This window comes from Leptonychotes weddellii, chromosome 2 (genome assembly GCF_054177405.1).
Source record: "Leptonychotes weddellii isolate Sample4059 chromosome 2, ASM5417740v2, whole genome shotgun sequence".
NCBI lineage: Eukaryota > Metazoa > Chordata > Mammalia > Carnivora > Phocidae > Leptonychotes > Leptonychotes weddellii.
In genome coordinates this window covers 81,667,163-81,689,564 of record NC_138370.1, presented here as the reverse complement: position 1 = coordinate 81,689,564, position 22,402 = coordinate 81,667,163, and the positions used below count along the sequence as shown (strand labels likewise).

Sequence of the window (22,402 nt, the reverse complement as noted above, 5' to 3'; positions counted from 1 at the left end):
GTAGGTTGGTGTGGCAGGTAAATGGTACTTGGTAAAGGTAGATGATGGTGGCTATTATGGGCTGAATTGTGACATCCCAAATCCATATGATGAAGTTCTAACCCCCTAGTACCTCTGAATGTGACTGTATTTGCAAATAGAGTCTTTAAGGAGTAATTAAGTTAAGATGAGCTCATTAGGTTGGGCCGTAATCCACTATGACTGGGGATCCTTCTAAGAGGGGATATTAGGATGCAAACATGCACAGAGGAAAGACCATGTGAAGACACAAGGTGAAGATGGCCATCTACAAGCCAAGAAGAGAGGCCTCAGAAGAAACCAACCCAGCCAATACCTTGACCTCAAACTTCTAGCCTCCAGAATTGCAAGAAAATAAATTTCTGTTATGTGAGTCTTTGATACTTTGTTATGAAGTCTGCATAGACTAATGCTATGGCCTTGAAGGAAGAGTGAGACTTGTTTAGGTAGAGAAAGGTGGCACACGGGTTCTACACTTCTCTGTCTCATGTTATTAAATATCTTCTTCTTCTCCTTTAAAAAAAAATATTTATTTATTTGACAGAGATAGTGAGAGAACACAAGCAGGGGGAGCACCAGAAGGAGAGGGAGAAGCAGGTTCCCCGCTGAGCAGGGAGCCCCATGCGGGGCTTGATCCCAGGATCCTGGGATCATGACCTGAGCTGAAGGCAGATGCTTAACAGACTGAGCCACCCAGGCGCCCCTAAATATCTTCTTCTTATTTGCACTTTATTTTCCTTGTTCATCTCCTTGGTTCTACTCTTAGAGTTAGAATGTTATGAGATTCTGGGGAGAAGGAAGATGGGAAAGGAATTGGCGGAAGAGAGAAGAGGAAGCACAGAAAAGAGACTATATGATACCTGATAACATACTAGTGTTTTAGTAGAGGTGATCAGATAAGGAAAAGCAACAAAAAGCAACTATAAAAGCAATGAGCAGTCTTAAAACTAAGGAATGGCTTTAAGAATAAGGAACTACAGAGTATTTAACAAGATTATTGAAAATCTGAAATTTATCTGCACTCAATAAAGAAGTCTTCATTGCTCACTTGTGTCCTCTTGATAAGTTCAACCTTTATCTTTGAAAATAAATTCCAATATTATCATTATAGTTATGAGTTTTTTGATATTTATAACATCCCAGGGTTACCTTCCTGACACATTATTTTTACACTTTTGAAATACTTTTTTTTTTTTTTACAATGGATGTAATGATGTAAATATAATATGAAAGCATTTATATCAGTAGCAAAGACATGGCTGGGCTATTTAGTCAAATAAGACTTGCCACTCAAGTGATTCTCATTACTCATTAAATATTCCCACTGATTTAGGAGTTTTCAATTGGTTGAGAAATATAGTAGAGACAATGACAATAGAAGAAGATAAAATGGTACCTCAAATCTAGGATAATCTAGGAAAACCCTGAAACTCATCTAATATATTTTACCACCCAGACATAATTTGTTTTCAATGGTGATGTAAAGAAATGCTTTAAAAAAAGAAGTGCTTAAGTGACTACATGTGCATTGTTGTTTCTTAAGGAAAGAGCGTATGTTTGGTCTAAGCTCCTGAAAGTATACTTCAGTCTCAGTAGTGAATTTATAGAAATCTGTTTCTTTCATTACAATTCTGCAAAATTGTAATGAAAGACACAAAGTTGTGTTCAGGAATGGGCAGGAAATAGGATTAGTGAGGAGAGTTTTTATACTCTGATCTAAACTATTAAGAAAAGGGGGAACCTGGCTCTCTTAGTTGGTAGAGCATGCCACTCTTAATCTTGGGGTTGTAAGTTCAAGCCTCATGTTGGGTGTAGAGATTACTTAAAAATAAAATCTTTTAAAAATTAACAAACAGGGATGCCTGGTGGCTCAGTAGGTTAAGCGTCTTGCCTTCAGCTCAGGTCATGATCCCAGGGTCCTGGGATCGGGTCCTGTGTTGGACCCTGCTCAACGGGAAGCCTGCTTCTCCCTCCTATCTGCTGCTCCCCCAGTTTGTGTGCTCTCTCTCTCTGGCATATAAATAAATAAAATCTTTAAAAACAAACAAACAATTAAGAAAGGTATTTGGTGTGGAAAACATTTCTTCCTTCAGAACTCTTTTTTTCCCCGTAGGCCCAAAAGTCCTGGGTACCTTCAGAGGTCCCTCCCAGGCCACAGCCTGTGGGCTTCCCATGAGAGGTTCTTGCCTTGGGTTGTTTATAGCCTCTATCAGGCTCTTCCTCAGCATGCTGGCTCTGCCTGGCATGCTCATCTTTGTTGACGCTTTTTGGTCCAGATCCATGCTCTCCATTTACTCTCTTGGTCTGAGTGCTTTGGCATTACTCAATTCCTGGACTGCCCTTACCCAGTGCCACTTTGACCTAGCATCCTATAATTAGGGGACGTCTTCTCTACTCTAGTGCCTAGCCCTCCTTTCTGAAATCCCAGCCTGGACCCTCTGCTTTCCCAGGAGAAAAATGTGAACATGTAAAACATCTTGAATGGTTTTTTTTTTTTGTATGTCTGTCAAAAGCACAATGCTCAGCTCAGTAAACATTTATTCTATGAAAGAAAGGAAGGAAGGAAGAAAGGAGTATTGGCTTTGTCCATGGGTGCTACACTTGGGAATATGGTCTGCAGCAGTAGGAAAAGGCCAGCAATGTTTCTGTAGCAATTCTGTTCTTAGTAGATTCTTCAACCATTAACCCCAACCATTACCTCCTAACCCACCTGCTTCCATACAGAACACTTTTCCCCATAGAAGGATTGTTCCTGACATCATTATCACCAGAAACAAGGAATTTTCCAAGGGTGGGCAGATACATTTCAGAGAACACAGCTAGAAGCCAAATTCAGGAAGAACAAGGAAGGTCTAAAAAGTACGCAGCTTGCCTTATTTATCCCAGTGCTGTTCTTATTGCCAGCTACTATGTTGACCCTATGATTTCCATTTCAGTAATCAAAAAGCCCCAGAATAATCGGAGCAATTATTCCAAACTCTTCTCTTAGATCATCATATCTAGTATAAAGGAAGGGGAAAAAAATTAATACCCTCATTATGTGGCAGATATTGAGGTAAGTATCTGTTGAAAACATTTTATTATTTATTTATTTATGTATTTATTTAATTATTTATTTTAAGATTTTACTTATTTGACACAGAGAGAGAGCCAGAGAGCACTAGCAGGGGGAATGGCAGAGGGAAAGGGAGAAGCAGGTTCTGCACTGAGCAGGGAGCCTGACACGGGGCTCAATCCCAGGCCCCTGGGGTCATGACCTGAGCCGAAGGCAGATGCTTAACCATCTGAGCCATCCAGGCGCTCCTGTAGAAAACATTTTAGAACATCTACCCAGCCCATAAGGATCCCCTCAGCCACACCACTCACCACAGGTGAGCTTCTTCAGCCATGTTTACGCTATCCAACACTACTGCTCCCTCCCACTGTCTCCAGCTGCCATACACTCATGCACAATGAACTCCTGTTATAAGGTAAGGAATCAGACTCATTGTGAGATTTCGTAATTGGGATTATGGGATTCCCATTCCCTCTGAGTTGGTGTCTTAGAAAAGGATGTGTAGAACTCAAAAGCTATGGGCAGTCACACTGTGTCAGCTCTGTTGGCTTAGAAGAGAAAAGACAGATACACAAAGAGAAGCTACAATCACTCCTGATGATGACTTTTTATGTCTTGGTTCTAACCTCCTTATAAGGCTTAGCTAAAGTCTTGACTTTAAGAATAATGAATGGAGGGCACCTGGGTGGCTCAGTTGGTTAAGTGACTTAAGTGACTAAGCCTTCGGCTCAGGTCATGGTTCTGGAGTCCCAGGGTCGAGTCCCTCATTGGGCTCCCTGCTCAGCTGGGAGTCTGCTTCTCCCTCCCTTTCTCTCTCAAATAAATAAATAATATCTGAAAAAAAAGAATAATGAATGGAATATCATTACCTTATAATTAATTCTCTGGTCTCTCTCTCTCTCTCACTTTTTCTCTTAAACTAGCTCAGGTTGGTTTCTGTTACCTGGAATGAAAGGAATCCTAACTAATAAAGTGACACATGTGCTTTCCCTTATTTAATATGATTTTCACAACAGATCTCTGAGGTATTTTTTATTTTACAGATGAGAGAACTGGTATTAACTAAGTTGCATAGGCTTTCTTTATGCCTTGTACATTTTAGCGATGGCATTTGAACTCTAGTTTTGTGGCTCCTAAAACCTGGGCTTTTTCTGCCCCTATCCCTTTGGAGGTATTCTGACAGCTGGGAGAATCCTCCCCCATGGCCTCAGATGCTAAAGTTTTGTAAACTTTGAGGTAACAAAGATTCCAGGTATTACCATCGCCCCCCAGCTATTGATTCCCTGGCAAAACGCCAGTTTCTGCCTACCCCTCCCCATTAGGAACACAGACTTCTAGGGCTGGAGAAGCTGTTCTTGGGTTCCACAGGGAGTAGGGACCCTCCCCTAAAAGAAATAAAATCAAATCCAAAAGATTGTACATGCTTTGGATATGTTTCTGACCTCTGTCAGTCAGCAGGGCCCTAGGGCATCCAGGCTTGTACTGCAAAAGGTCTCCCCTTGCATAACATTCACAGCACTCCTTCCACTGGAAAATCTGACCAAGGTGGGTCAGTCTATTCTTTCCCAGGAACAGAGGGTCCTTTATCCTTCCACTGAAAGCAGGCTACACCAAAGGCTGTTTTTTATTTATTTGGTGATTAATTATTAGGAATCCGTCATTCAGATCCTTCCAGAGAGGAGAAGATGCTTTCTGTGTGAGCCCTGTGGCCTGTGTTTGTCCAGGGAAGTGCTCTGGAGCTCCTGTGTTGCCCAGGCCCTTTGGTACCATGATATTTGCTTAAGAACCTGTTCTATGTTAAAGACATGGACATATTTCCCCCGATATTCCTAATGACGTGGGTCCTAGTTAAATGACCTATTTTGCACTCAGAAACAGAATTTATTGTCTTTCCGTGGATCCTGAGCCCAAGTATTGGCGCCGAGTTCTTGGTGTTTGAATTGCCTGTCTTCTGAGGGAGATCCAGTGTAGCTCCACAGAGATGGGAATTGATTTTTATTTCTTGGATGATGATTCGGATGGCCATTGGTGATTGCAGGAACCACAGTAGCCGGCCCAGAGTTTACAAAAGCGAAATAATAATCACAATCTGGAGATCTCACTCCACTCTTATCCTCATCTTCAATTCTTTCTCCCTCCTGACAAAACTTTGTAGCAAAGTGGTCGCCAGTTCAAGAATCTAGATTAATTGTCCATGTGCCACTGATAGTTTCCTTAAGTACCATGGGGAAAAGTAAAGGAGACTAAGATTAGGTTAATCTCCCTTTAGTATCTGGCACAGAGTAATCTCTGAATGAATGTGAAAAGAATGAATTACAATAAGAGCTTATAAAACATTGAATGAAAAAAGAATCTATACATCATGATATTCGGTGAGAGAGAGAAAGGGAAGATTTTCTTTATAGAAGAATGGCAGCTAGGGGCGCCTGGGTGGCTCAGTCGTTAAGCGTCTGCCTTCGGCGCAGGTCATGATCCCGGGATCCTGGGATCGAGCCCCGCATTGGGCTCCCTGCTCCGCGGGAAGCCTGCTTCTCCCTCTCCCACTCCCTCTGCTTGCGTTCCCTCTCTTGCTGTGTCTCTCTCTGTCAAATAAATAAATAAAATCTTTAAAGTTAGATCCTTTAAAAAAAAAAAAAGAAGAATGGCAGCTAATAAAGTAGAAGGGATGATAGAAAAAAAAAAAAAAAACCACTATTTTGCAATATTAGTGTAATGTTTGATCCAGGCAAGGATCATCAATAAATGCTAATACCTTTGGGTGAAGGATTGTTGGGAAAGAAGTTATTCAAACTATCAACTACCAGATCACTTAATTACCAAGGGGAAAGGATACCTTACCATAGAGAAATACAGCAAATAATATCTTAACCAAGCACCACTATTCCTCAAAGCACCACCAATAATGGGACAGTGATATTATATGTCTCTTGATGTGGGGCAGTTTGAAGTATATAACATTAGTACCTATTAATCTTTTGTCAAAAATATTTAAACTGAATCTAATTATGAGGAAACGATCACACAAATTTAAGATGTTCCACATTCTACAAAATAAATGACATGGACTTTTCAAAAAAAAGTTAATTTTGTGAAAAAGGAACAAGTTAGAGAGATGGTTCTAGATCAAAGAAGCCAAGAAGACATAACCAAATTCAATGTGTGAATGGATCTTGGATTTTGAAAAAATTTATAAAAAACATTTTGGGGTCAATTAAGGAAATTTAAATACAGAGTATACATTAGATGATATTAATTAGAATTAAATTTCTTATGTGTAGAAATGATTCTGAGGTTATGTAAGAGAATGTTCTTGTCTTAGGAGATATATCTTGAATGTAAAGATAAATTGTCATTATGTCTGCAATTTATTTTCAAATGGTTCAGTGGTAAAAGTATATATATAGTACATAAAGTGTGTTTGTGTGTGTGTGTGGAGAGAGAGAGAAATTGGAACACAATGTTAACAACTGTCAAATCTAAGTGAAGAGTATATACTTACTCTACAATTCTTTCACCTTTTTTGTGGGTTTGAAATTTCCCAAATAAATAAATTGCAGGGGAAAAAGGATGAAGAATAAACTGACTTTCACCTTATGAAAGAATCAGAGTCCAGGTAGTTCTTTTCCTGAAATAGGTGAGAGAAATTGGGAAGTTGGGCAGAATAAATAGGCAATAGAATCATAGAATATCGTAAGTTGAAGTTCTTTAAAGTCTAATATTTAGACTGGTTCTGAAAAATGATCTAAAAGAAAAAGTTTTCTGGTTAAAAAAATGAGGGAAACAATGTATGTGCTCTGTCTTCCTTTTGCTGAATCACAACGAATACTGTTAGTATACCAAAGTTCTGAGTAAGGAAATGTGTTTGATTTTGTTTAATGTCACAGTTTTTAAACTTATTTGACCATGGAAACTCCTTTAAAAAATGTTACCCCTATTTTTAAAAAGATTTTATTTATTTATTTGAGAGAGAGAGAGAGCATGAGCAGGGAGAGTGGGAGAGGGAAAAGCAGACTCCCCACTGAGCAGGGAGCCCGATGTGGGGCTCGATCCCGGGACTCTGGGATCATGACCTGAGCTGAAGGCAGTCGCTTAACTGACTGAGCCACCCAAGTGCCCCCAAAAATGTTACCTCTATTAATTTCCTCAGAAACGATGTTCCTCAGAAGAGAACCTAGAGAAACCTTGATCTAGCTCAACAACATCCTCATTTTACAGGTGAAGAAATGGAAGCTCAGAGTAGTTGATGTCTCAAGGTCCCAGAGGAAGAACAGAGCCCAAAACTCAGGTATGGAGAAAGGTAATGCAAACACAAGGCTTATTGATATTCACAGAGAAGGAGAGACGTTTATTATAAAAATCATGTGGACTGAAATATTTAACACTATTTCAACCCAAGAAAACCCCATATTTTATCCCATTTATAGATGTTCTACATATAGGATCTGTTTTGCAAACATGACACCTTTGTTTATAACCATGGAGACATATGTTGTTTGCCCCTAATATTGTACCATACGTGAGAAAATGAAATGCCTTCTATCTGTGATGCTAATTTAAGTTTCATCCTGTTATAGGGACTAAACATTACATGGAATTGTGATAGAATTGCCCTGTCTTAAGTTACAGTATTTACTCTAACGGTTGTGATAGGCTAAGGGGGAAAAAAAATCCCTGCATTTTATTGCTTTCCAAGCCAACCACATTAAGAACATACATCTGCTTTAAAACCACACAAGTTCTTTTCTAGTGCCCAAGCAGATTTGCTGTGGGCTTTCGCGGTTCTCCATCCGGGCTGTGTCTCTGGTGGCTGCAGTTTGCATTCCGAGCATGAGCACAGCCCTGGTGCAGGACGGGCAGACTCAGTCAACAGATGTCAGCTCCCCCTGTAAAGATGCTGCTCTGCCTCACAACTGGCAAAGAGAACGGAAGGAGTTCCCTTCCCTTTATGGCTTTTATCTCTCTGGTTAGTAGGGGATGATGCTTAAAGGAGGCAATTCTTTTTTTTTTTTTTTTTTAAGATTTTATTTATTTATTTGAGAGAGAGAGCGAGTACATGAGACGGGGGAGGGTCAGAGGGAGAAGCAGACTCCCTGCCGAGCAGGGAGCCCGATGCGGGACTCGATCCCGGAACTCCAGGATCATGACCTGAGCCGAAGGCAGTCGCTTAACCAACTGAGCCACCCAGGTGCCCGGAGGCAATTCTTGAGCAATAAATCCACACTGCAAATAAAGCAAGGGGAGAGGGAGGAAAATTACAATGTAAGAAGTTTCCTTTGTTTACTATGTTTAATTGGGATTCCGCACATGAATGAAGAAGAGAAGAGGTTCTCTCCCAGGGGGCCTGGGAAGGGGAGAAACGGTGGGTTTCCTCTGTCTGTGTGCTTTTTAATGTACAAATTAGTCAGAGCTTTTCCCAGCCCAAGAAGAGTTTGCAGTTCTGAGGACAGGGCCAGTGTCTCAGTGGGTGCTCAGTAAATATTAATTGAAGAGGATGATGGCTTTGAGGAGTGGGCTTCATTACACTCTCTCAGGTACAGCCCACTAGCGATACACATAAAGGTCACTCTGTCTCTTGCCCTGGGCCCTACCCCAGTGACCCCTTGGGTTAACGAGAGAGGTCTCCATTCCCTCATTTGTCTTCCCTCTTATCTGCAGTTCTCTCCAGCCCACTCAGCCTTCTGCACTCAGAGGCTGCTGAGAACAAAACAGGGAAGAGTAGAAGCAACAGCTGTTGTCGCCTCACTTCTTGTGCAGTCTTCCTCCACGCAACTCCACAGTATCCTACTTGAGCTGGCAGGAAGAGAAGGGGGCTGAAAGAATAGTCTGGAGAATTCGTTGGGGGCTGCAGCAGGAAACACGGTTGTGGTAGACTGTGTTTTCATTCCCAGCAACTCAACCTTTCTGACAGAGGATTACACAACCTGTGGTGCCTCCTGGGGGCGGGGAGTCCACAATTTCTGCACCTGTGATGTTTGGCTTGGGCGTGTGAGTACTTCAGCCGACGGTATGTGGGTAACCTTCACTGTGCCTCATCTGAGCAGAAGTTCTAAGAGCCTACTGTGAGCTGAATGTGTTTCCACCCAAAACGTTCATGTTGAAACCCTAACCCTCACTGTGATGATATTTGAAGGTGGGGTCTTTAGGAGGCAATCACCTCATGAGGGTGGAGCCCTCACGAGAGGGATTAGTGCCCTTATAAGAGGAGACGTGAGAGAGATGAACTCTCTCAGCCATGTGAGGATACAATGAGAACACGGCTGTCTGTAGGCCAGGAAGCAGACCCTCACCAGACACTGAATCTGTTGGTACCTCGGTCTTGGACTTCCCAGCCTCTAGAACTGGGAAATCTGAAGCCACCTACTCTATGGTATTTTTGTCATAGCAGCCTGAACCAAGACAGGACTATTGTATGTTTCCAGCAGCTCTCTTGCTATTTTTCTCTTTGCCTTAAGAATGCCACATCCAAAAATGGCAAAGGCTCTTTCAGCCTGGATCTGGAATGAAGAAGACATGAGGCTAATTTAATGCACATGTCTTTTTTATTACAGATCCCAGAAAAAAAAGCCTTTGTGGTTGTAACTGGGATTTGAGGGGTGTTTGTTATAGCAGCAGAGCTAATTTATGCTGTTCGAGTGAAGTAGGAAAATGAAGTTTGTGACTTCAGTATCCCACCAGTCCTGGTCTTTACCCATCAGGCTGCAATTTGTGATGAATAATGAAAGCTCTGGAGCCCTTGTACCTCCTGTTTTGACACTGCCTACAAGAGTCTCCTTGAACTAAATAAAGCATAGTATGTTGTATGATACTCCAGCTATCAACAGGTCAAGCAAGGGGCTTTATATGAGGGTAGGCTCTCCAAGAATAGAAAAACCTTAAGTTTCTCCAGAGGCTTTTATGAAAGCATCTTTCACTTGTCTGAGTAGCAATCCGGATTAACCTTAGTGCCTTCTCCAACACTGGAGGCACTCACAACCTTCGAAGAGGAGCAAAGGGCCTACGGCAGAGTAGCATGACAACACAGGTAACTTTGACTCGTTTGTGCTTTGCCTTACTATATAAGGTCTTGCCCCAAAGCATATGCCTATTATAAATTATAACTAAATAGTGACTTGGACTAATGTCACGAACAGGGCAAAACTACCTAAAAAGTGAAATATTCATGAACTTGAGTTTAATTATAGCTTTGTGTTATTAGGGATAATTACTTGTTGGTGTAAGTAAGCACTATGCCTTTATGAAGATGGTTGCACGAAAATATTGAATCACAGTCTCCCTCAGAAACTCTTTGACTATAAAAGTCTCATGCTCTTGTGAAATTTAAGCAGATTACATCATACCACTAGATTTTGTTAGTTACCATAAAATAAGGAGTTCAAGCCAACAGATGATTATAATTGACAATAGGAATGTAACTGTGAACTTTAAAAATATGCTAATGCTTGTCCCTGTATAAATATAGTAGCCTAAGTTCTTTCTATGGCATATGTGTGTGTGTTTATAATCTATTTTTATAAGACTGTAAAAAAAATCAGCTCCAAAAATATCACTCTCCCCTTTGACATTTATCAGCGATAACAATAATGTCAGGGAGCATTAGGATCCTGAAGAAGTACAGAGATGCTGCCTAACGCATAGGTTTGGGTATTATTCTATTAGAATGATATATATTCTGATTCCTGGTCTAATTTTAATGATATTTTAGATCAAATTCCTATATAGTAGATGGTGACTATGTTGAGGTCTGGCATCTGGTCCTATTTTTTGTAGTCTCCTGAACTTGCATTAAGCCAGGTAAATAAAAGGGCCTTAAAAATTATTTGCATGGACAGACAGACAGATGGACAGACGGATGGGTAGGTGGATGGAAGAATGAGTGAAAGAATAGACAGATGGGTCTCCTCCCCAAAAATAAAATGAGGAAAAAAATGTTACTGTTTCTGTGTTGATATTAATTTAATCTATTTCAGAAGGAAGGCCATATTTTCTTTTAATATAAATGAGATAAATACACATTAATATAAATTAAATTGTGATAACAATTATCATCATAGTAATCAATCAGAATACTTATCTCAAGGCATGTTTTGCTTTTTTTTTTTTTTTTAAGATTTTATTTATTTATTTGACAGAGAGCACAAGCAGGGCGAGTGGCAGGTAGAGGGAGAAGGAGAAGCAGGCTCCCCGCTGAGCAGGGAGCCAGACAAAGGGCTTGATCCCGGGACTACGGGATCATAACCTGAGCTGAAGGCAGACGCTTAACCAACTGAGCCACCCAGGCACCCAAGTCATGTTTTGCTTTTAAGTGCTCCTCTTCTGTTACTCCTTAGGGTCTTGGTGATGGATAGTTTTCTTCATGCCCCCAAAGGTTTTTCTTGAGAACCCTTCCACAGTGACCCACAACAAGATAGGGTTTCACCATCTAGGAAGGGCACATGGCTTAGAGTTCCTCAGTTACTCTAATGTAGTCACAGGGTGTGGACAGAAGTTTCTGTCCTATAATCCCTTTTATAGGAACAAGAAAATTTAGATTGGAATATGGTTTCTTGGTGAAACTTGATGAGGCCTGTAATTGTCTTAATGAGAGGTTGGTTCCCATACTCCTAGACCTGTTAGGTTTTAATTATCAACTACATGTTTCATCCATGAAAATAAGAAATTTCCAAAAGAAATTTTCACTTCCTTCCTTTAAAAACCCTATCTTGACTTTGCACTCCTCTCTAATTGTTGCCCTAGTTCTCTAGCATTTGATCCCAGTCACCACACCTTCCTTCTTGAATTTGACTCCTTTCTTAGCTTTTGTGACCTCACCCCCTTGTTCTTTACCTATTTCTGAAACCATTCCTTCCCAGAGTCTGCTGCTGGAGCCTGTCCATAATTCACCCTTACATGTTGTCTTTTCTCAGGATTTATCCTCCATCCTCTTGCTCAATGCCCTCTTCTTCAGTGCTCTCACCCACTCCTATGGTTTTAATTCTCACCTCTACATTGGTAACTTCCAACTCGTTATATCTAGTCTTGATCTCTGCTCAGTTCCAGACCTATGGATTCAATGACTGCCAGATATCTATGTCAGGATACACATTCACTTTAAGCTCCTACTGTGCATCCTGTATCTTGGTTGGTAGAGACTCTCTGTCTCCCATGCCTGGAATTTGAGAAAATGATTCTCCCAGAGCTTAACCAACAGTAAACTAAGACATTAAACATTCTAGTGCTTATATTATGGCAGTCATTATGCTAGATTGGAGTATACAGACATTTCCTACCATGAAGGAACTTGCATTGTAAGGGAGGAGGAGGACAAGCAAACAAAAAATGGCAAACAAAGGCAAAGCAGGGGTGACATTTAAGAAGTAAAACACTGTGAGTGTAAGGAGGAGAGATAGAATGATACTGAGTGAGGACTTCCAGAAGCTGCAGCAGCAAGCTGGGCCTTAAAAAACAAGTAGAAATTTTTTCAATAAAAATGTGATAATAAGAAGGATAGTATTCTAAAATCAGGTAAAGTTGGGATGCCTGGGTGGTTCAATTGGTTAAGTGTCTGCCTTCGGCTCAGGTCATGAATCCAGAGTCCCAGGATCGAGTCCCACATCAGGCTCCTTGCTCGGCAGGGAGCCTGCTTCTCCCTCTGCCTGTTGCTCCCACCTGCTTGTGCTCTCTCTCTCTCTTACAAATAAATAAATAAAATCCTTAAAAAAAAAAACAACAGGTAAAGTACGAAATTGTTCTAAGCTTCAAGCTTCAAGGAAAGGGAATGATATGATGTGCTAAAAGGTGTGTGTGTGTGTGTGTGTGTTAGGGAAGTGGGGAGTATGGTAGAAGAAGAAACTAGAGAAGTAAGTTGGGGCCAGCCCATGAAAGCAGATGTTTGTTTCATTTACTTGAATGAAATATACTTTGTACTTCCTGTGAGAAGAGTAGGCCCCTAAATTTCAGGGCTGACATTCACTTATGTAGTTACAAAATAATACAAGTTGACATTAAGTTGAAAAAGTGCAATCACGTGATTTCCTGCCATACACCAGAGAAATTCATAGCAGTAAAACAAGTATTTAGTGACCCAGTATGTTGTAGATTCTTTTCCAAGTCTCATTGCTTCCCTGGCCAGCCCTGGACAAAAATGCAAGTCAAGTTAAGAAGAAAAAGGGGAGAGAAAAAGAGGACAAGGGGAAAGGAGAGCTACAGGGGGAGAGAAGGATTGGGGGAGAAGGGGGCTGAAGGAGATTAACAACTCTATTGTTCATGTAGAATGTTCTCCTATTGAGAGACAAGTTTAGCAGAAGAGGAAAGCAGATTGATCAAACCGGTTTTAATAAGCCTTATATTCCTGTAATCCTCACTAGAAACATAAAATCTGGGCTCTCCAATAAGAGGTGGATGTTTTTACTCTACTAGTTTTAAAGGGACATGGAACATGATCACCATTTTCCAGGATAGGATTTACCTGAGACTGACTGGCTTAGAAAATGCCTCATGGAATCCATCTCTTCCTTCAATCCTTGGATAAGGAAAGCAAGAGAATTTTCTGTAAAGAACAGCGCCAACAACAGCTTATAAAGAGACAATATGGAAATTTGAAAACATTTTAAAACCCAGATTATGTGTATAACTGAATCAGAAGCTGTGTTTTACAAAGAGATAATATATATTGTCTGAAAGGATTACAGTTCAAGAAAGGGAACAGGTTAATGTCGATGGTGGTTGGCTGCCATGATGGACAGGAAAACCTAGAAGGTAGAGAGAGAGAAAGCTCTGTGTTGGGTTACTATCATGTGAAGAGGACATCTAAAGAGGAAAATGAATCAGAGGTTGGTCTTCCATGAGTTGCTACCGAAAAGGTTGGGAATAACATCTGTATGAAATGGCTGGTGGTGAACAAAGAAAAGTTTTTTCCCCTTTTTGTGCTAAGCAGTAGTGTGACACACAGGAGAGTCCACCTTATATTCATAGCATGAGGATTGGTTTATCTGGAGAAACAATGTGTTTGAATTGAAAAAAAAGTGCACTTACAGGCCGTGTAAATGAAGAAACTTGCACCTCAAAGGGTGCATGAGGATTTATAAGTAAAGCTCCAGAATCCAGAAAGAAACAGTGACATTAACATGGTGTATTTAAAGGAGATGAAATCCAAGGGAATTTGCCAGATTCAAGAGGAACTCCTCTGTGTTCTATCCAAGCTGAACATTCCATTTTTACAAGGGCTCCTTTGTTGTCATGTTTATACACAGACTAATAAATGCTTGACCTTTTTTAGTGATGAAGGAACAGTCTGTGCCTCAGGAGCGTATTATTTCAAGAAGCACAAATGAAGAGAAAGACCAAACCCTTCTGGGACAGATGGACTAAATATTTTGATATTGGAACCACATGGGGAAAGGCAGGGACTGGGAAACAGAAATGGAGGCCTGATAAGGGAACCTGGAAACAGCATCAGTCCTCTCAGATGTTTCCAGGGGCTCCAGGTTTGTAGGGCACTGACACCAACCTCACATGGGGAAGGGAGCAAAGTGAGATAAACATTTATCTTGATGTGTAGTAAAAATGAACAACAAATGAGAAAAATATTTGTGATCTAGCAAAAGTGTTGATGTCTCAACTTTTGACGTCTGTATGAGAACGGACTAGTATTCATCCAGCCTTTACTTTCTACCCAGAATTAAGTGTTTTGTATGAATTAAGTTAATCATCACATTGACCCTAAGATGCAGGCACTATTATTTCCACAGCTGTCTTTTTTTTTTTAATGGACATAGAGGTTACAGAGAGAGTAAGTAACCTCTAAGAATCACAGAGGTTTGGAGTGGCTTTTTTTTTTTTTTTAAGATTTTATTTATTTATTTGGGAGAGAGAGAGAGTGCCCAAGAGGGGGTAGGGTCAGAGGGAGAAGCAGACTCCCTGCTAAGCAGGGAGCCCTACGTGGGACTTGATACCGGGACTACGGGATCATGACCTGAGCCGAAGGCAGTCGCTTAACCAACTGAGCCACCCAGGCACCCCAAGGTTTAGAGTGTCTTTAACCCCATTTGGTCTGATCTTACCCTGCCCCTCAGTGACTTGAGCAGTCACTAGCCTCTCTTCGCCCTCCCTCCTCTGATGCTGCTTTCTTCCCCACTCCCGGTTCCAAACAAGAGCTGCTGCTAAATTAAGAGGGAATGCCAGAGCATCCAAGCTACCTGTGTAGCTGCGCTTAAAGTACCTCACATATTTGTGTGTTTTTGCAATGATAAACCACCGGTGATTGTTACAGTGGTGTGGGGCATGCGTAGACTGTGGTATCTCATTACTACTGACTCTTTTGCCTAACATCATATTAACAGTCATTTCAAGAGTAATGAATACTAATTGATGATGGTGACAGAAAAGTTTATTTTAAAAATTGAAAATAACTTTAGATTCAAAAAGCACTGGTCGAAGATCAGTGATGAAATGTGGGACTCCAGTTATCGAACCGAAACCACAGGTATCTAAAATGCAGCAGAAAGAAGCAGTGAAAATGTGAAAGCCCTAAGTAACGTGAAGCGATTGGTCTCGCCGTTGGGCATAATGAACTCCTCCATGCACTCAGTGCCACATGATGCAGAGTTTATGGCACCTCTGAGACTGTTCGTAAAGAGCAATGTGGAATGGGACTGATAACAGCTCTCTGCTCAAGGACGGCAGTGTGTTCAGGGGGTGTCTGCCTGTGAGTCAGAACCAACCTGTCCTCCTCCCCCCTTCTCCCCGCCAAGGAATCTAGGTGCTCAAGCCCTGCCTCTCTTTCTTCCAACCTCCCCTCACCCAACTCCTGTTTTCAGAAGCAATCAGATAAACTCAATCATTCTGAAAAGTTTAATGTGTGACTCTTCCAAGGGCAGGTGGTTTTAACCAAAGATCAAGCCTCAGAACAAAGGTGCCACAAGGTTTCAAATTTAACTCATTATATTCAGGAGTGTGAAAAACCAAGCGGTAGCGTTTTTGTTTTCCATAAATGATCTAATCTTACTTCTCCAGCCTTTCCCAAACTGGGTGATATGGGGGAAAAAAAAAATCTTAAAATTGACATTTAAAGCCACCTCAGTCTCTTTCAGTTTTAGATAGCTTTATTTTGAACAATTATTCAATCACTTACAATTTACCACTTGTATTAGTTTTCTGTTGCTGCTATAAAAAAAAAAAATGAACACAAATTTAGCAATTTAAAACAACATGAATTTATTATCCTACAGTTTTAAAGCTCACCGGTCCAAAATGGGTCTCAAGGTGTCGGCAGGGCTGCTTCCTTTCTAGAAGCTCCAGGGGAGAATCCCTTTCCTTGCACTTTCCAGTTTCTACAGGCTGCCTGTATTCCTTGGATTATGGCCCTATTCTTCCATCTTCAAAGCTAGCAACAGCTGGTGGAGTTCTTCTTCCATCTCTTTCCTCTGATCTGACTCTTCTGCCTCTTCCACATTTAAGGACTCTGATCACACGGAGTCTGTCCAGATAACGCAGGATAATCTCCCTACTTTAAGATCAATTGATTAGCAACCTTAATTCCATCCACAGTCTTAATTCCCTCTTGCCATGTAAAGTAAGTTTTCATAGGATCCAGGGATTAGGACTTGGACATCTCTAGGGGGTCATTATTCCACCTACCATACCACTTTTTGAACTTGTTTCTCTCCCTCTCGTTATTCCTTCCTAAAATGTTGCATGGGTGCATAGAGGTGGGGAGAGAAGGCCTCACACCCAAGAGTTATCTCTCCTCTGGATCCTTGCTGGTTTCTACTACAAAGTGCTGGACCAAGGTTGTTTCTGGCCAGACTGGATCCCACTGATTAAATCTGTGACTTGTGAATTTGTGTTTGTTACAGTTATTTTATGATGTGTAACAAACCATCTCCAAAATTCGTGGCTTAAACCAACAGTGTTTTAACCATTAAACCAACAATTACTTTTCATGGGTCTATGTGCATATTGAGCTGAGGTCACTCATTTGACTGTATTCAACTGAGAGCTTGGCTGGGACTGGAATGTCCCAGATGACCTTTATCCTCCACAGTCTTTTTCCCGGCGTCCTCTCGCCATTCAGGATTATGGCCTCAGTTTCTTTACAGCAAGGCAACTGGCTTCCAAGAGAACAAAAACAAAAGCTGCCAGGCTAGGGCCTCATACGTGTTCCACTAGATACAATCACTTGGTCAAGACAAAGTGCAAGGTCAGCCAGATTCAAGGAGAAGGAAAATAGACTCCATGCCTTTGTAGATACAGGTAGGAGAGGAAATGATAGCAGCAATATGTGCAGGCAAACTTCCATATAATCTGTTCTCTTAGCTTGATCAGGGCCCGAGGCACTGGCTTTGTGAATCCTGAATCTAGCTTGATTATAAATCTGTTAGTCAGCACTTTCCTCATTCTAGGCAGGGCTCTATGCTTATGACCAACCTGGGCAGTGTGCCCTGCAGCCCTTTGCCCCAAGGTCACTGAACTTCTACTGTGGTAATCCCCTGGTAAATGCTTCAGTTGGCCCCATTATCTACATTTGCCGCCCCAGAGCTAGTGGGAAATCCTGGGCACTTTGGGGGCTACAGACTGCTAAAGGAAGCTTGGGAATCCTAACTTAGCTCCCTCCGATGAGCTGGGCTGTGCCACCATTTTTACTCTGCTGAGCTTCTTGGCTACAGTGGAGCACCTTGCATGTTGGTCTCCTCCTGGAGTTGGAGTTAGAGATACAGCTTGCCTGCTGATGAGTTATGCAAGTAATGCATTCCTGATCTGAAGGGAGGGGTACAAACTCTCTCTGCTTTTAGATTTCTCCTCAAATCTACTTCATTGCTTCTTCCTCTTGGATTTTTCCCCAGAAGGTCAAATCAGAGCATGCATGGCCAACTGCTTGATTCTCATCATCTCCAGAACAAAAGGACTTTCCTCCTTTCCCTTTCGGGTAGTGGCTTTTCTCACTTTGTAACTCCTTTATAAAAGGTAGCATTTGTCTGGTCCAATCTTCTTTTTTTTTTTTTTAGAAAAGATTTTATTTATTTATTTCGGCGGGGGGAGAGAGAGAGAGAGAAAGCATGAACAGGGGGAGGGGCAGAGGGAGAAACAGACTCCTCGCTGAGCAGGGAGCCTGACACGGGGCTGGATCTCAGGACCCCGGGATCATGACCTGAGCTGAAGGCAGATGCTTAACCGACTGAGCCACCCAGGCACCACTTGTCTGGTCCACATCTTAAGCTGCTGGGGATGATAATGGGCAAAGAGGGAGATTACAAATAAAACAGATGACTATTTCCCAAAACTCCCATCCACATTAAGAAATGAATCTCTAATTAGGATAATTAAAGCATCAGTCAGGGGCGTCTGGGTGGCTCAGTTGTTTAAGCGACTGCCTTCGGCTCAGGTCATGATCCTGGAGTCCCGGGATCGAGTCCCGCATCGGGCTCCCTGCTCGGCAGGGAGTCTGCTTCTCCCTCTGACCCTTCCCCCTCTCATGCTCTATCTCATTCTCTCTCCCAAATAAATAAATAAAATCTTTAAAAAAAAAAAAAAAAAGCATCAGTCATTCAGGTTGATGAACTGGAGGCTCTGCCCTGGAGTCTCCCTGTACTGTGACCACCGCAGCCATTTCTCTTTGGAAGGTGACTGTTGCCAGTTAAGAGCTTCCAGGAAGCCAGCGCATAGGGGGAAGTATAGAGAACCTCTTCATTCTCCACCATTATGTTCTTCCCACCCCCGAACACCTCCTTGCCCATACACACATTCTGAGAGTCTCTATCACTTGGGCTTTCCAGAGACCAGTCACCTGCCCTGCTCACTCCTTGGGGCTTCCCTCTCCTTCAGACAGCAGGGCCCCAGCTGCTCCTGCTGCTGCCCAATAAACTGGCATCAAGCCCAATTTATCTGTGAGTTGCATAGGCAGCTCATTTCCCAAGGACTCTATGTGCTCTGCCTTTGTTGGGGTAGTTAGAAAATGCGTGATTTTAGACCTGTAGTGTATCACTGGGAAATGCAACTATGCTTACACCCATTGCCTCGTATATATGTGTTCAGTGTATTTCTTACGAAAATCCTGCCTCATGTTGTCATTAGACAAAATTGTCTGCTAATGTGGAATATCACTGCTGCAGCACTTTGAACATTCTAGGGGGCTCTAAACCTATGGCATTAAATATTAAAGGAAAGGACGAATAAGACAACTCCATAATGCCTAGCGGTGGAAAAGATATTGATGCTATAATGTTCCTAGAATGTGTACACAAAAGCCATCCAGCCTTACTTCCAAATTAGGTGGTTTTGATATAAAAGACTCGGGAACTATACCTCCGACTCTTCAGTTCTCTTGGGGTCTGGAGACATGTTGGAGATACCTGGATTTTCAATGCACACAGTCCTTCATAGCCACGTGGGTGAGAGGACCGGAAGCTAATAGTAATGGATCCAGGCTGAACACACGATGGAAACCTAGGAGGTGAGAGTCAGAAACTGATGTGAGGGTCCAGAGAATTCTGTCCACCAGCAGAGACCTGCTTCGAATTATACTTTGCTAAGAAGCAGCAACATGGTGTTTGGCAAGAGCACTGGGTCAGGAATCAGAATACCTGGGTTCCAAGCCCCCGTTCTGCCACTGACTACTCATGTGAACTTGAGTGACTCAATCTCTCTGAGTCTCACTTTCCTTGTGTATAAAATGAGGGAGGTTGGACTGCAGGTCCTTTATGGTCTACAGTTCTCCTCTGTCAGTATGCCCACAATAATTACACACTAGTGAGAAGAAATAGAAGACATGAGATTATACTAAATCTTGTTGACACTAGTAGATTGCTGTTGAGATCTCTGACATGACAAATGAGAAATAGTCATAAGAATCCATTAAGATCCAAATATTCTCTTTCTTGTTGAAAAAAGCTAGATCAGAGAACATAATTGTGTCTGAAATCAGGCTTTTCACTCCTTTACCTCAAGTCTCTACCTGGTGACCCATGGAAGGAGCAGAGCACACACCCAGGCAGCTGATGGAGGGTGGGGGTCTGCTTCTCACTATGTGGTCCCCCAGACCATGTGGGATACCATGTGGAAGCTAGAGCAAAGGGGCAGTTTGTCTTGTAGGCAGGCAGCTTTAAAGAGAAAGCCCAGAGGAGCTAAGCTAGTTCAGTATTTTCCTATTATCACCAATCAGATTATATCTTCACATTCCTTAGGGGAAAAATAAAGGAAGGAATTATAAGAACAGAAGTAACATTTACAATTCATTCTACAGAAGAACAATTCCCATTTTGGAGCCAAAGCTTTTGAATGTTGGGAGAAAAAAAAATGTTTTTTCCTGCAAGTGCCCCCACCATTCTTGAATATGGGGGTGTTTAGAGGGGAAGAAGACATGACAAGTGTGGAAGAAGACATGACAAGTGGCAAACATGATATATAGAAAGGAAGTTTGGGAGACATGATCTCAAATACCAGGCCATTCATAATGAAAGAGCAGCTTATAACTTTTGTCAACCCAGCACTCTTTACATTGCTCTGTACTTGGTCAGAAGCTGAAAGTTCATAAAAATGATTGGAAGATTTTGTCATTCATCGCCTTAGTTAAAAGTATGCAAAATCCAAAGGACAATGGCCTGGATGAGACATAGATTAATTATGAAGAGAAGAGAAAAATGAAATGGCTCAATGTTTATTGAGTATCTCCTATGTATCAGGAACCATACTGGGTGCTTTACATACATGAATTATCTAATGTCATTGCAATGACTTCCTTATGAAGATAAATATACTGAAGCTTAGAGAAGTAAAACAGTTTTTTAAAAAGATTTTATTTATTTATTTTTGAGAGAGAGAGAGAGAGAATGTGTGAACGTACAAGTGAGGGGGAGGGTCAGAGGGAGAAGCAGAGTCCCCACCAAGCCCGGAGCCCGACTTGGGACTCGATCCCAGGACCCCAAAATCATGACCTGAGCCAAAGGCAGATGCTTAACCAACTGAGCCACCCAGGTGCCCCAGTAAAACAATTTTCAAAGGTCATGTAACTAACATGGGACAGAACCAGAACTAGAACTCAAGTTTTACACCAAAGTCTGTGCTTTTTAAAAATACTCCACACTGAGTATAGAAACACTTTTATCCAAGGCAAAATCCCAAACATCAGTGCTGGTATTTGGAGAGTATTAGAACAAGTAGGAAAATTGAGAAGTTTGGAAACTGAAAACACCAAGATAATATTATATTCCATAAGCTTAAAGCTCAGTTCAGTGACCCTTCGATTAGAGAACAATTAGGTACCTTAACCTGGGTATGGGAATGTGGCTCCAAAATTAGATCTGATGGATGATACAATAGGCAAGGTGGGACAAAGGACTGAGGAAGCACTAATTGTGTCCTACACAGAAACTGGTAGGCCCACAGTGATTGTTGTTAGTGATAAGAACTGTGATGACAATAATTATTCCAAATCCAGGAAATAACAGTAAAGATGGAGGCGGGTTGGGAGTTCAAGATGTAGGCTTGCTAAAGAGGGACTCCATGGAGGTTGATCCAAACCCTGAATTGCTGAACAAGGACCACTCCAGTACTTGCTCAGATACAAAGTGGTTAATGGTAGTATCTGGCACCAGGGAAACATGAACTAAAAACAGTGGCCACAAAATGCTGACAGTTGTTTTTAAAAAAAAAAAAAAATGAAGAAATCACATCAATGTCAGTTTCCTAATTTGAAGAAAGTACTGTTCTACTTAACATTTGCTGGACAATGCTTCCTTTCTGTCTCTGGAAGTAATTGTTATATTATAGTCTTAGGGTCCATTATAATGCCCAATGAATATGTCTAAATTAATACCTTGCCAATCTATATCATCAGAAAATGAGGTATCACAAAGAAGTGAGTTTTCCAGCGAATTGAAGCTTATACCCTTTAAGGACCAAGCTTTTTGAAAATTAGGCTATTTTATGGAAATTATAATAAAATGGATTCCATTCTTGGCCTCATTAAACAGAATATATTGAACATCATTTAACATGTTCTTAATGGCTCTGAGTTCTTGCTGTGAACATCAACTATACTACTGGGCAGTGATACAAGATATCCTCAGGAGGTGGTGAGATATACAGTGTCTTACTGCAATCTTTCCTGAACCCAGAGGTGCTGTCTATGACCACTATGGTGGCTTCTGCTCTTAAACCCAGGTCCCACATATGTACTGGTTTCTAGTCTTTCTGCTTTAACCAGTAATGCTCCTACTATATCATTTTTAACCTTTGTGTGAACTGATAGTTGTTGTGGAAATCAAATCACTAATCTTTATAAAACTGCCACCATATTTATATAGAATGCTCTATCAGCAGGTTATAATATAAAGGCTCAGAGATGACCTATGCTTC

At 41.4% G+C, this 22,402-nt stretch overlaps 1 protein-coding gene across 9 annotated transcripts in view; it reads left to right on the top strand.

The window, feature by feature from the left end:
• JADE1 (jade family PHD finger 1) overlaps positions 1-22,402 on the top strand; it is a 281,646-nt gene that overhangs the window by 87,653 nt on the left and 171,591 nt on the right. For 4 of the 9 annotated variants that reach the window (XM_081811881.1, XM_081811880.1, XM_081811885.1 and 1 more), the window contains one exon: positions 7,289-7,358. The exons of 3 other annotated variants lie outside the window; for them this stretch is intronic. In XM_081811881.1, the coding sequence (XP_081668007.1) occupies positions 7,289-7,358 (70 nt within the window). Of the gene's footprint in view, positions 1-7,288; positions 7,371-22,402 lie in introns of those variants that run through there. 2 more of the 9 variants (XM_081811887.1, XM_081811891.1) reach the window with 2 other exon arrangements.